This window comes from Marmota marmota, unplaced genomic scaffold, assembly GCF_001458135.2.
Source record: "Marmota marmota marmota unplaced genomic scaffold, marMar, whole genome shotgun sequence".
NCBI classification, from domain to species: domain Eukaryota; kingdom Metazoa; phylum Chordata; class Mammalia; order Rodentia; family Sciuridae; genus Marmota; species Marmota marmota.
Genome location: NW_026000261.1, coordinates 653914 through 666324, shown reverse-complemented (window position 1 = coordinate 666324; position 12411 = coordinate 653914). Strand labels below are relative to the sequence as shown.

At 40.9% G+C, this 12411-nt stretch overlaps 1 protein-coding gene and 1 pseudogene across 1 annotated transcript in view; both read right to left on the bottom strand.

Annotated features, from left to right (window-relative positions):
* Positions 1-12411, bottom strand: part of Lrch2 (leucine rich repeats and calponin homology domain containing 2) — a 99585-nt gene that overhangs the window by 36205 nt on the left and 50969 nt on the right. The window contains 1 exon segment of the mRNA XM_015497914.2: positions 8448-8513. Within this exon segment, the coding sequence (XP_015353400.1) occupies positions 8448-8513 (66 nt within the window).
* On the bottom strand, positions 2493-4465 carry LOC107152427 (annotated as a pseudogene).

Here is a 12411-nt window from a genome sequence, read left to right as displayed (position 1 = left end):
ATATATATATATATATATATATATATATATCAGCCAAATGAAAAGAGGACACATTGGGTTCACTAAAACAAAAGTAAGAATGGAGGCAGACTGCTCATGAGAAACAATGCAATCCAGAGAATGGTGGAGAAGCCTCTTTAAGATACCGAAAGAAAAGAAAAATGAAAAATTCTGTATACCCAGATGAATTAGAAAATACACATTTATATATCAGGTGTCAAAATGCATTCTGCTGTCATGTATAACTAATTAGAACAAATAAGAAAAATGGAAACTTAGAATTTTGCATGAGCAATTTTTCTTTTTCAAAAATGAGGGCGATGGTGGATTCAGCGCTGCATATCTGCTAGGCCAATGACTCAGGAGGCTGAGACAAGAAATCAGCAAGTTCCAGGCCAGTCTCAGCAACTTAGGAAGATCCTGTCCCAAAATAAAATAAAAAGGGCTGGGTAATGCAGCTCAGTGATAGAGCTCCTCTGGGTTCAATCCTCAGAACTAGAATGAAAAAGTGAAATAATGATGGTTTAGAGATGCGAAAACTAAGAGCATTCAACACCAGTAGAACAGAGGTAAAAGTAATGTTAAAGTATCTCTTTTAGGTTGAAGGAAAATAATACACATGGAAATATGGATCTATACAAGGAAATAAAGAGCACTGGGGATGGTAACTAAGAGGATACACACATGAAAGTGTGGACAGTGGTGCCCATCTGTTGAAAAGCCTGTAGTAGAAACCATAAAAACCAAACGCTGAGAAATATAAGATTTAATATAAAAATTAGATGTTAGTGTATCTTCTCATACATAAAAGACATTATTCTGGTTATTTAGATTTCTTCAAAAGATAATTGGGGCTGGAGATGGAGCTCAGTGATAGAGCACTTACCAAGCAAGCACAAGGCCCTGGGTTCAATTCCCAGCACCTCAGAGGAAAAGAAAAGGAAGGAAGGAATTGACAAAGTAAAAATAACTACATGCTATTGGGTATATAACATAGAAGTAAAATGTACAGCAAAAAACAATATGCCAGGAAAGGAGAAATATAAATAAATATATACTTATGAGGTTATTACATATGAAAAGATATAATAGCACTTGAAGATAGACTGTGATAAGTTAAATATACTTTAAACTCTAGGGGCTGGGGATATAACTCAGTAGTGGAGCATATACTTAGCATGAGCAAGGCTCTGGATTCAAATCTATAGCATCAAAATACAAAAAAAAAAATTGAAAATAACCGCTAATACAACAAAACCAAAAGGTGTAATTAATTTAAGTCCACAATGGAAATTAGCAAGATTTTTTTTAATTTCTAAATATTTTATTACTGAGGTGAGGTCACTTGGGCCTTGAATAATTTATAAGATACACAGATTCCTAGTAGTTTGTAAAATGGCTGAGTAATATTGTGTATATATACCACAATTTCTTTATCCATTCACCTGTTGAAGGGCACCTAGGTTGGTTCCATAGCATAGCTATTGTGAATTGAGCTGCTATAAACATTGATGTGGTTGTATTGCTGTAGCATCCTGATTTTTAAGTCCTTCAGATGTAAACCAAGGAGTGGGATAGTTGGGTCAAATGATGGTCCCATTCCAAGTTTTCTAAGAAATCTCCATACTGCTTTCCATAATGGTTGCACCAATTTGCAGTCCCACCAGCAATGTATAAGTACACCTTTTTCCCTACATCCTTACCAACATTTATTGTTTGTATTCTTCATAATTGCCATTCTAACTGGAGTGAGATTGAATCTTTGTTTTGTTTTGATAGTGGGGATTAAACCCAGGGGCACTTAACCACTGAGCCACATCCCCAGCCTTCTTTCCCCCCACCCCATGGGAGCATTGTTTTAATATGGTCTGTGCCAAGCAATATCAAAGTTGTCCATAATCTCCTAGTTTGTCCTATTTTTGATAGCAATATTAAATTATTTTTAAAAATATGCACTGATAAGGAGGAGATTTAAAAATTAGAATCCACATAAATTATCTTCCTTAAAAAACAGCCATTTCAAAAGATTTTCTTTTGAAATATTTTCATGGACAAGTGAGCTAGCAAACACACATGCACCAATGTGTATTCAGCAAGAGTACACCCTCCCCCCACCCCCCACCAAGAAGACATGAGATAGAAGAAAAAAAATCAGTAAAAGAATGGAATAAAACTTTGTGCTTGGTAATTTTCCTACGTCACAACAAAACAAAAACATTTTGGTGCAAATAGTTAATTTTTCCTCTTTTCCATTTAAGTCTGGTGGAGAAAAAAAAATCCTTTTTCTATAATAATTTTTTTTTCCTTTTTTGCAGAAAATAATTTTGTAAACTGTCACTTCGCGGGCAGGGAGGTTCAAGGCCCTGTGGTCCCAGCTTGCTCCGTTGGAGGCTGAGAGCTGAAACCAAACCCCGGCAGGAGATGAGGATAGCGGAGGTGCAGGGCGGCGTGCGCTCGGCGTAGGGGCCAAGGGGGCTGGCGCGGGTTAGAGGTCACTCTAGCCATACAGTGGAGAAGGACATGAAGTCCAGAGTACCCAAAACAGAGTCAGGGCCATTGTAGGGCCATTGTAGGCCATTCGTGAGATGCAGTACTGGAAGTGGTCGGGCGGCAGCTCTCTGTGCAGTTCGTCATCCGTGATGTAGTTCTTTCTTGTCTCTGGCCAGGATCTTGAAGGAAGCCACGGCCTGGTCTGCGGTATCCATGTCAGCCGTCTCTCAGGACATGAAGTCATTGAAGGCCTGGAAGTAATTGAAGGCCTGGAATGTCACTACCCCCAGGCGGTTGGGGTTGCTCATGAAGCGGGCGAATTCTGCCTCTCCCTGGGGGTCGTTGCCAATGTCGTAGCCCATGCTGATGAGGCAGGCTTTGAACTCCTCAGGACACAGCGTGCTGCAGTGATTCGGGTCAAAGTGATTGAAAGAGGACCGGAACTCCTTCATCTGCTCCTGGCTGATGCCCTTGGCATCCCGTGTCAGGATCCAGTTTTCCACCTAGTTAATGGTCCTGGCGATGGTGGTGAGCAGCTGCTCCCAGCCCACACGGATATGCTCCATGGTGTAGTTGGTGTACTTGTCAAAGATGAGAGCCTCCTGGATCAGCTGGTGGTCACCTTCCACTGGTCAATCTTGGCTTGTAGTTGACAATGCTCTTCTCCTATTGTCGCAGGTGGCTGAGCTGGTCCTCCAGGGTCCCATGCATCTCAATGAAGATCCTCCCGATTTCCTCCATCTTGGTCTGGATCCAGGGCACAATGACGTTGGCCTGGGCCCCAAACTGCTTGCTTAGTCTCTCGTTATGCTGCTGGCGGGCATGCTCCTCTGTCAGAGCTTGGTCCCTCCGTGGCACGAGCTGCGGCACGTGGTCCCATTTGCCGTTGATCTCCTGAGGCATGATGGTTGTTTAGGGGTTGGTGCCTGTCATGTTGACATGGTAGGTATGGACGATCTTGGACCTCGTTGTGGATGCCCAGGATGGCCAGGCACTCCTTGTCAGTATCAGGGAAAGTGGCCTTGAACTGCTCGTGGGCTATGGTTAGTCCCTGAATCTCCTCGATGGTGTGCACGATGAAGGTGTCCTGCAGGTCCTCCATGGCGCCCTCCATCCAGTTGTTAAAGAGCGCAGCCCGCTTGGCGTACTCCAGGTACAGCTGATCAGTGTCTCCAGTAGCTTCTCCGTCTGCTCTAGAGCTTCCCTCTGCTTCTGAGTTAGAGCCCCCAGATTGTCCCACTGGTCACAGATTTTTTTGGCAGAGAGCATTGACACTGGGTGAGTCATAATAGTCCAGCTCATTGAGTTCCTGTGCGATGGCCACTATCTGCTCCAAGCGGTCCTGGTGGGCAGCTAGGTCGCTCTCGAAGGCCTCGTGCTTCTTGAGCAAGGAGGGCCTTGACCTCAGACAGGGTGACTGTCTCATAATCCTTCTGAGGCAACATGGCCTCTTTGCCATCCGTCCAGGCCTGGTGGATAGAGGCCTTCTGCCGGAATTTCTCCGCCAGGTGGTCCAGCCGCTCCAGCCTCTGGATCTCATTCAGGAGCCACTCCTCACAGCCCTTCTCTGCCTGCTCCAGGCAGCCCCATGCATTGTTGATGTCCGAGACCATCCTGCCCCCGGAGGGCATGAAGGCGGGCCGGTTGCTGACGCGCAGCTTGGTCTGCAGCGTGTTGAAGTTGATCTCCAGCTGGCACTTCTCCTGCACCTTGGGCGGTTTGTGCAGGCGCCGGTAGTCGCAGAAGTCCTCTGCTGCATGGCATGCATGGTGTTCCCAGGCACCCGGTTCTCCAGCCAGGGGATGGTGCGGCGGATCCACTCCAGCAGATCGCTGGCCAGCTTCTCGTAGTTTTCCATTAGCTGCTCATTCTCCTGGTTGAGAGCCAGTACCTTGCACATGCAACTGGCAGCTGTCTCCGCCTTCTGGGCTCCAGAGAAGGCGTGGTAGAAGCTGGACACGTCATGATGGCTTTCTCATCAGGCCGAGCAGTTCCAATGTCTTCAGCATCGAGCATCTTGGGGATGTCCAGATACTTGTCTGCCACATCGAAGGCCGGTTTGTGAGTGGATCATCCTTCCGCAGCTTCCTGTAGTCAATCAGCTCAGGCCGGTGTCGGTGGATCAAGGCACAGAAGCCAAGGCCATCCTTCCAGCTGATGTGGAAGTTTTGGATGTTGACATTTTTCTAAGGTGTCTTCCTCTGACACCACAGGAGCAGCCCTTCCTTGGCTGAGGTGTCTTTCACAGAAATGTCCTGGATGGCAAAGTGGAAAATGATGGTCCAGATCATGCCCAGGGTCATTTTCACATTCCCATCCACGATTTCCTCAGCGCCAATGGACACCAGTTTGACCCCTTTAATTGCTATGAAATCGAGGGCCTTGTTGACACTGGAGATCTTGTGGACCCACATCTTGCCTCTCTCCGGCTTGGCCAAGCGTTTCACCTGAGATAACCTCCAGCAGCAAAATGAGCTTCAGGACATCTGGGAAGTCATCCTGGATGTTCTCAATCTGCGTCCCTGCCTTCCGGAGGTGGGAGTTGCACTATGCTGTGAATATCTTTCTCTACTGCTTCTCCCAGGCCAGATCCAGAAGTAGATCCCGGTCCCAGTCCTCCTTGGGGAGCACGTAGTCATTGGTTTGCTGTGAATCATAATAGTCATTTGTGTGCGCGCGCTAGGAGCTGAATTTCTTCCTCCACCTTCTCTACAGGCAAAGTCGGTGGTGGCTGCCCCGGTGTGGGGAGGGAGTCAGGCGGCTGGGCTGGGCTGGGCTGGGCTGGCGGGGCAGGGCTAGCTCCCCTGCACTGGTTCTGCTGCCTGCCTCAGCTCAAGTGCTGGGACCTAATCTCCACGCACACTTCCCCAGCCCTTTTTAAATATTTTAGAGACAGGGTCTTGCTGAGTTGCTTAGGGCTTCACTAAGTTGCTGGGACTGGCTTTGAACTCATGATCCTCCTGCCTCAGCCTTCCAAGCTGCTGGGATTACAGGAGTGCTCCATTGCATCCAGCTTCAGTGTAGTTTTGGTTTGCATTTCTCTAATTACTAGATATTTGAACATCTTTTCATATACTTGTTGATTGTATTTCTTCTTCTGTGAAGTGTATCTTTGGTTCCTTAGCCCATTTATTGATTGGGTTATTTGTTTCTTTGGTGATAAGTATTGGTAAAGATCGCCCCCAGAGTGCTTCTCTTCCGGGAGTTCAACTCCATGTACTGAATGGCGGGAATTTTGAATGGGCCCGAACCATCACCTCCAATCTCTGTGAACAGCACGAACTTTGAATGGCACACCTCCAAACCCTGAAGTGGCTGAACTCTAGGCCAATAAAGAAGTAACAGCCGGTACCCCCCTCCCCCACTGAGCCCATTAATATCAACACCTTGTTTGTGCTTTCTCTCGCTGGACCCCCTTCTCTTCTGCAACCAGCAGCTATGGTGCCGCTAATAAAATCTCGGTCAGGTAAATGGTTGTTTTGGCTTGTTGAATTATTGGAGCTTTTCCACTGCTCCTTGCATTAAGTTTTTTGAGTTATTTATATATCTTGGAGATTAATGCTCTGAGGTGCATGTGGTAAAGATTTTTTTCTGATCTAGGGAACATAACTCCCAAATGAACAAGTGAATTACAATCCCCCCTACACGGAACACCAGGAAGGGAGTTTTAGAAGAGCTTCTTTAAAAGTACACTCCCCCCCTTCTCCTTTGCTAGCATAAGCACTAAAACCTTCTTTTCCCTTTTTCTCAAAACCATGTCCTGGTTATTGAATTGGCATTGGGGACAAGGACTGAGCTTTTAGTAATAGTATTAGTTGATAGTAGGCAACTATCATTGTTCATTTAGAAAGCTTGTTTGAATTCTGTTTGGAAAAAAGGATTATAGCATGGGCTATGTCTAAAAGTGTGCTCTGATTTATTGCAACCATTTTATATGACAATTGATTTAAAAATCTAAACTATAATGGCTACCGCGACATATTTACCTGCACTAGACAAAATTCCATTTTCTCTGAACATGATTCTTGCTTTGGCCGTCAGATATCATAACAGTGGTCCACTTTATACTTTGAATATAACCCTTACTGCTCTGCCACTAGGACTCATTTTATTTTTATTTATTTATTTATTTTTTTAAAGAGAGGGAGGGAGAGAGAGAGAGAGAGAGAGAGAATTTCAATATTTATTTTTCAGTTTTTGGCGTACACAACATCTTTGTTTGTATGTGGTGCTGAGGATTGAACCCGGGCCGCACGCATGACAGGCGAGCGCGCTACCGCTTGAGCCACATCCCCAGCCCCTAGGACTCATTTTAAAAGGACTTGTTTTTTTCTCTTCCTCTTCTCCCCTCCTCTTCCCTAATCTCTCCCCTCTCTAATATCAGGGGAAACAAGATTACCTTTCTCCCCATCCTAGACAGAGTTATCTGTCCTTGAGTGCACACCCAGCACAGAAGCAGAAGCAATTCAAACTTTGGTGACCATACCAGAGGAACTCCCAAATTGACTAGCTTCCAAATTAACAAGTGAATTACAACTAGAACACATGAAATGCAGCCTTTTAATGACCTTTTTAAACACCCCCCCTCCCCCCCCCTTTCCTCTGAATGGGCAGAATCATAGCCTCTGTGATAGGAATCCCCTGTGTGTCTCCTTTGCTAGCAAAGCAATACAACTTTTTCCCTTTTCTCAAAACTGTGTCCTTATTATATTGGCAGGGGGACAAGGATTGAGATTTTGGAGGAAAAAAAAAAAACACAAAAGGACAAAATTTATTTATCTGTGATCACTTTATTTTTAATTCATATTACCAACCCCCGTGAGTTCATTTTTTGATTCTACATGCTTATATATTTTTGTTTTGTCTGATTAAAAACTTTTGGTTTTCTCTTCTTTATCTGAGGTTTTTGCTTGTTTGTTAATCTGGTAAGAAAAACTGGTTATTTAAGTTTTGCTTGTTTGAGTCTTTAAGAGAAATTTTCTATCTGGCCTCAAATAAGAAAACCTCATATTGATTATGAAATGAAATGATATACCTTCATTCAGCAATTAAATATGGGTAGTCCAGAATTTCAATTTTTACATACTTTGTATTAAATATTTAAAAATTTGATGTTTGATAAACTTTTAGATGTTTTAGACTTTGAACAAACCTATTTGCCTAGCTAATTTGTCTCCCAAGTGTTTGTGGAGTGCGATGGGTGGGGTAAAGCCTCTGCTCCAACCTGTTGCTAAGGTAACCTGTCCCAGGAATTTCCCCTCCCTACCGGGAGCTATAAGGTTGTTAATGTGTCTTTGGCTGCTCCTTCCTACCCTTCCCCCTTCAGCCCACCTGTTGGCCCTCTGAGCATTCCTGGGCCTAGTCACGTCCGCAGGAAGGCAAAAGATAAGAGGGGGAAGGCTGGAGAACAAAGGAAGCATAGGACATATAAAAAGGGCAGAACACCTCGCTTCTGGGGATACCACCTATGGCCCCCTTCTCCCTGGAGGGGGAGGTCTGTTACCCCTTTTTAAATAAACTCTGCTTCATATGCTTGCCTCGGCGTGCTTCTTTAATGTTCAAACTTCAACATGTGGGGAAGCAGGACTCCTCACTGGTAACCAGTGGTATGGATTAATGTTTGCTGAATGAATGATTTTATCATCAAAACAAACTATAGATATAAGCAAAAACATCAAACCAGCTTTTTGGTTTTGTTTTATCAAAAGTAAACTTAATTCATGATATGACACATTTCCTCTCTAAATTATCTAGTTATACTACATCCATATCATTTATTCAATTAAAGCCTAGGAGGGCTGGGGATGTGGCTCAGTGGTTAAGCACCCCTGCGCTCAATCCCTAGTACCAAAAGCAAAAAAAAAAAAAGATAAATTAAAGCCTATATTCGGAAACAGTACTGTCAAAAAATCAAGTCTCATTATAAAATATTAAATAAGACCAAGATATTTTTATACCTCTTCTCACATTCCACAGTTTGTTTCAGCTTGTTTCTCATGACAGAAGTTGAATGATTAAGAATCCTAGAAGTAAATTGACACATTAATTCTGAAAGACATTAAAGAGAATATTATACCAAAAAAAAAAAATCACCAAAATAAACTGCTTCTAGTCCATGAAGATCTTTACTAGAAAACAATAAATGTTATTAAGATCAGATGCCCATAAATAATTTATGAAAGAATGAGGGTCACCCAATTCTTTCATGCATCTTCTTTTCTAAACCCCTTCTCAAATTCTGGATGCCTTCTAGCCATACTAGTATCCCCCTATGTATATCTGACTTTGGGCTGAGACAGAAGATAAAAAAGATATGAATTTTTTAAGATACTATGTATATAACAGAGCCCTTTTGAACTTGCATACCCTAAAATTATTTTCCCCCAACTTCCTGATTATTATTTTCTCCATCTCAACGGAAACTGAGAAACTGTCCCCAAAACCAGGCTAGCAAAGGGTTAGGGTTATGTAGGTTGATAGTTTATGTTTCACTCTGTAATTAAGTTAAAATAAACATCAATTTTATATAAATATGTACTCTAGATTATTAACACACTTCCCTAATCCGGTTCCTAGAATTTATTTTTAAGTAAAAGACTACTCAGTTCATCTTCATCAAGCTGGCTCATTAATAACTGAAGGCTTCCACCAACTCTGAATACCTTGACTCCCACTCTGATGCTCTCTGATACTCTGGAAGTTTATCACTGAATGATGGTTTATGAATGGTCTCCATCTGTGTTCACATTTCACATATGGAAGATGGAGATTTGAGAAAGAAAAAGGTTTCCTCTATCTTCCTCAAAGCTGGTTTCAAATAAAATCTGTTTCTTTGCCTTGCCAACATGTCTCCTGAGTTTTAGTGTAATGGCAAACTCTCTAGTTTCACAAGAAGTCATTAGTAAAGGAAGCAGAAAAGAAAAAAATGGCTAGATTACAAGAGTTGAGAGAACTCAGTAGTAATAACAAAGATGTTGACACAATACTCAAATTCAAATGTTCATATGATCAGACAAAAATCATAAGAAACTGGTAATATGCATAATTTCTACAGTTCTGAAACAAAATAAATTTCTTAAAATCAAACTTCTTTGCCAAATTCTTTTTTTTTAATATTTATTTTTTAGTTGTAATTGGACACAATGCCTTTATTTTGTTTTTATGTGGTGCTGAGGATTGAACCCAGGGCTTCACACTTGCTAGGTGAGCACTCTACCACTGAGACACAACCCCAGCCCCCCAAATTCTTAATTACACTTCAATTATGTTTTCATGATTGCTTATTTGTTATTTAGTCACATAGTACTCAGAATCACACCTTTCCACAATTAAAATTTAAAAAAAAAAAAAACCCTCAAGACACACCTAAAAGCAAATAAAATAATTATTATAAGGAAAGATGTGGGCAACCCCTGTTGGGTCCCCTTTGGCACTGTAGAAGCTCTGTCTCTCTTCTCACTTGAATAAAATCCTACTCCTTTTTTTTTTTTTTAATCTCACTAAGTTGCTTGAGGCCTTGTTAAATGGCTGAGGCTAGCCTCAAATTTGCAGTCCTCCTGCCTCAGCCTCCTGCAGCACCAGGATAACAGGCATGCACTACTGCACCCAGAACTAAATTCTACTCTTTTAATGCTCACAAAAAAAAAAGAAGAAGGAAAGATGTAACAAAAATACTATGGAGCTATGGAGTAAGTGAACAGAAATAAACATACAATGGGAATCAGTCAACTGAAGCTGTTTATTGCAAAAGTTCCACATATTTTAATACTTCCTTTAGGATATCAACCAAATTTTAAGATGTCAGCTATACATCTGCTTATTAAGCCACATAAAATATCGGTATAGAAAAGAGTAGTAGCCACTGAAGAAAAGGTTGAGAACTTGCTCAATAATTTAGAGCAAAATTATTTGTTTTTCAACTGAATTCCTTTTCTTTATTCTCAAGTTAATATTATTTTCAATTCCCAGCACCACACAATAAATTCTGAAATGATCATTTATTAGTTCCTTCCTTGACTCCCTCCACCTCATTCTATAAAAGCCTGCTCTTTTTTTTTTTCAATTTTATTTTGTTATCGTAAGACCATAAGGTCCACTCTCCTAACAAATTATTAAGTGTACAATACATTATTGTTAACTGTGGGCATAATGATGTTCAGCAGATCTCTAGTGTTTATTCATCTTGCAACACTAATAATTTTAATACAGTCTGTCTTTGATGCAGAGGGACTTCATATACTCAGACACAAGTAGAAATAATGATCTGACATTTTCAGAGAGCGGATAAAAATTCAATAATGCAAAGTAGCTTAACCTTTCTTTCTTTTTCCTTTTTGGAGACAGGGATACAAGGATCTCAGTTTGGCCCAGGCTGACTTCCAATTTCTGGGCTCCCACCTTAGCCTCTTAAGTAATTGGGACTACAGTTGCATGCCACTCCTCACAACTCATCTCAATCAGACCAAGAGGGGGCTGTCTTCTAAATAACCAGGCTTCAGACTGAACCCTTATGAGTTAGCTACTTGATGGTTTGTTTGCTGATCTCTTCCCCCACTGACCCTTTTTTGGTTATTAATTCTAAACACCGATGTCTTTACTGGAAGAGTGTCACCTACCAAGTAATAGTGTAAATTTTCTTAAAGAATCAAAAAATTAAAAAAAAAAAACAGTATGAACTAAATAATTAGCCAAATGGCTGTAAGAAAATTAATTGCCTCTTGTTTTGGAGTACATACGTAGCTTCTTTTAACCTACAACTAATATGACGTACAGTCAAAGTAGGAATCCTCAATGGTATTTCCTAATATTTAAGGGTAATCTTGTTCCAGATAAATTATTTTTTAATTAACACTAACAACAAACATAAATTATAATGATTATGTTAAAACTTAAGGATATGTTACAATTCCTGGCCTGCAATTTTAAATAGCATTTCAGAGCCTTCATTTAATAAAGTTGGAATATAAAACATAACAGCACAGCGTGAAAAGGGAAATCTACAACTAGAGAAGACATAAATTATAGCAAATGCACTGCAGGATAGGATTACTCTTAGATTTGTTTGGTTTCATTCAAATTCAGGTATTGTGGGGCTAGGGATGTAGCTTGGTGGTGGAGTATTTATCTGGCATGTGCAAGGCCTGGGGTTCCATCACCAGCACCCCAAATAAAAAAGGTTCAAGTATTATGACAATAAACAAAAAAGAAACTTTAATTATTATCAACGTATTTTAAAAGGAGGACAGGATCATTTATTGAAAAGAAATAGTAGATTTAGCATTATAAAATTCTGAAATACAGTTTAAGTTCAGTCATTAATAGAACTGGCTAGGGAGGTAATATAAAATAAAATTTAAAATAAAATGTGCTCTTTATGGCCAGATTATTTTTTTAATATTTATTTATCTTTTATTTTTTTATTCATTTATATGCAGTGCTGAGGATCAAACCCAGGGCCTCACACATGCCAGGCAAGTGCTCTACCACTCAGCCACAACTCCAGCCCTATGACCAGATAATTGTTAACATTTTTATTTATTTATTTATTTATTTATTTTTAGAAAAAGGAAAAATAAATTTTATTGCTTTGCTAGCAAAAGAGAGACACAGGGAACTCCTACCCCAGAGGTAGTGGTTCTCCGGTCAGGAGGAATAGAGGGTTTTTAAAGAGGTGATTCAAAGGCTACATTCCAGGTATACCCAGTCAGATTGTAACAATCATTTCTTAGATCTTCTGGCACCCTCCCTAAAGTGTGAATTATTTTGGTCCAGATGTATGTGCTCAAGGACAGATAATCTTGGCCCTACAGTAGGGAAGAAGGGTAATCCTGTTTCCCTGAGGTTAGAGAGGGGTAGAGGTAGAAGAGGAAAACAAGACTAAAGAAACCAAAAAAAAAAAAAAAAAAAAAAAAAAAAAAAAAA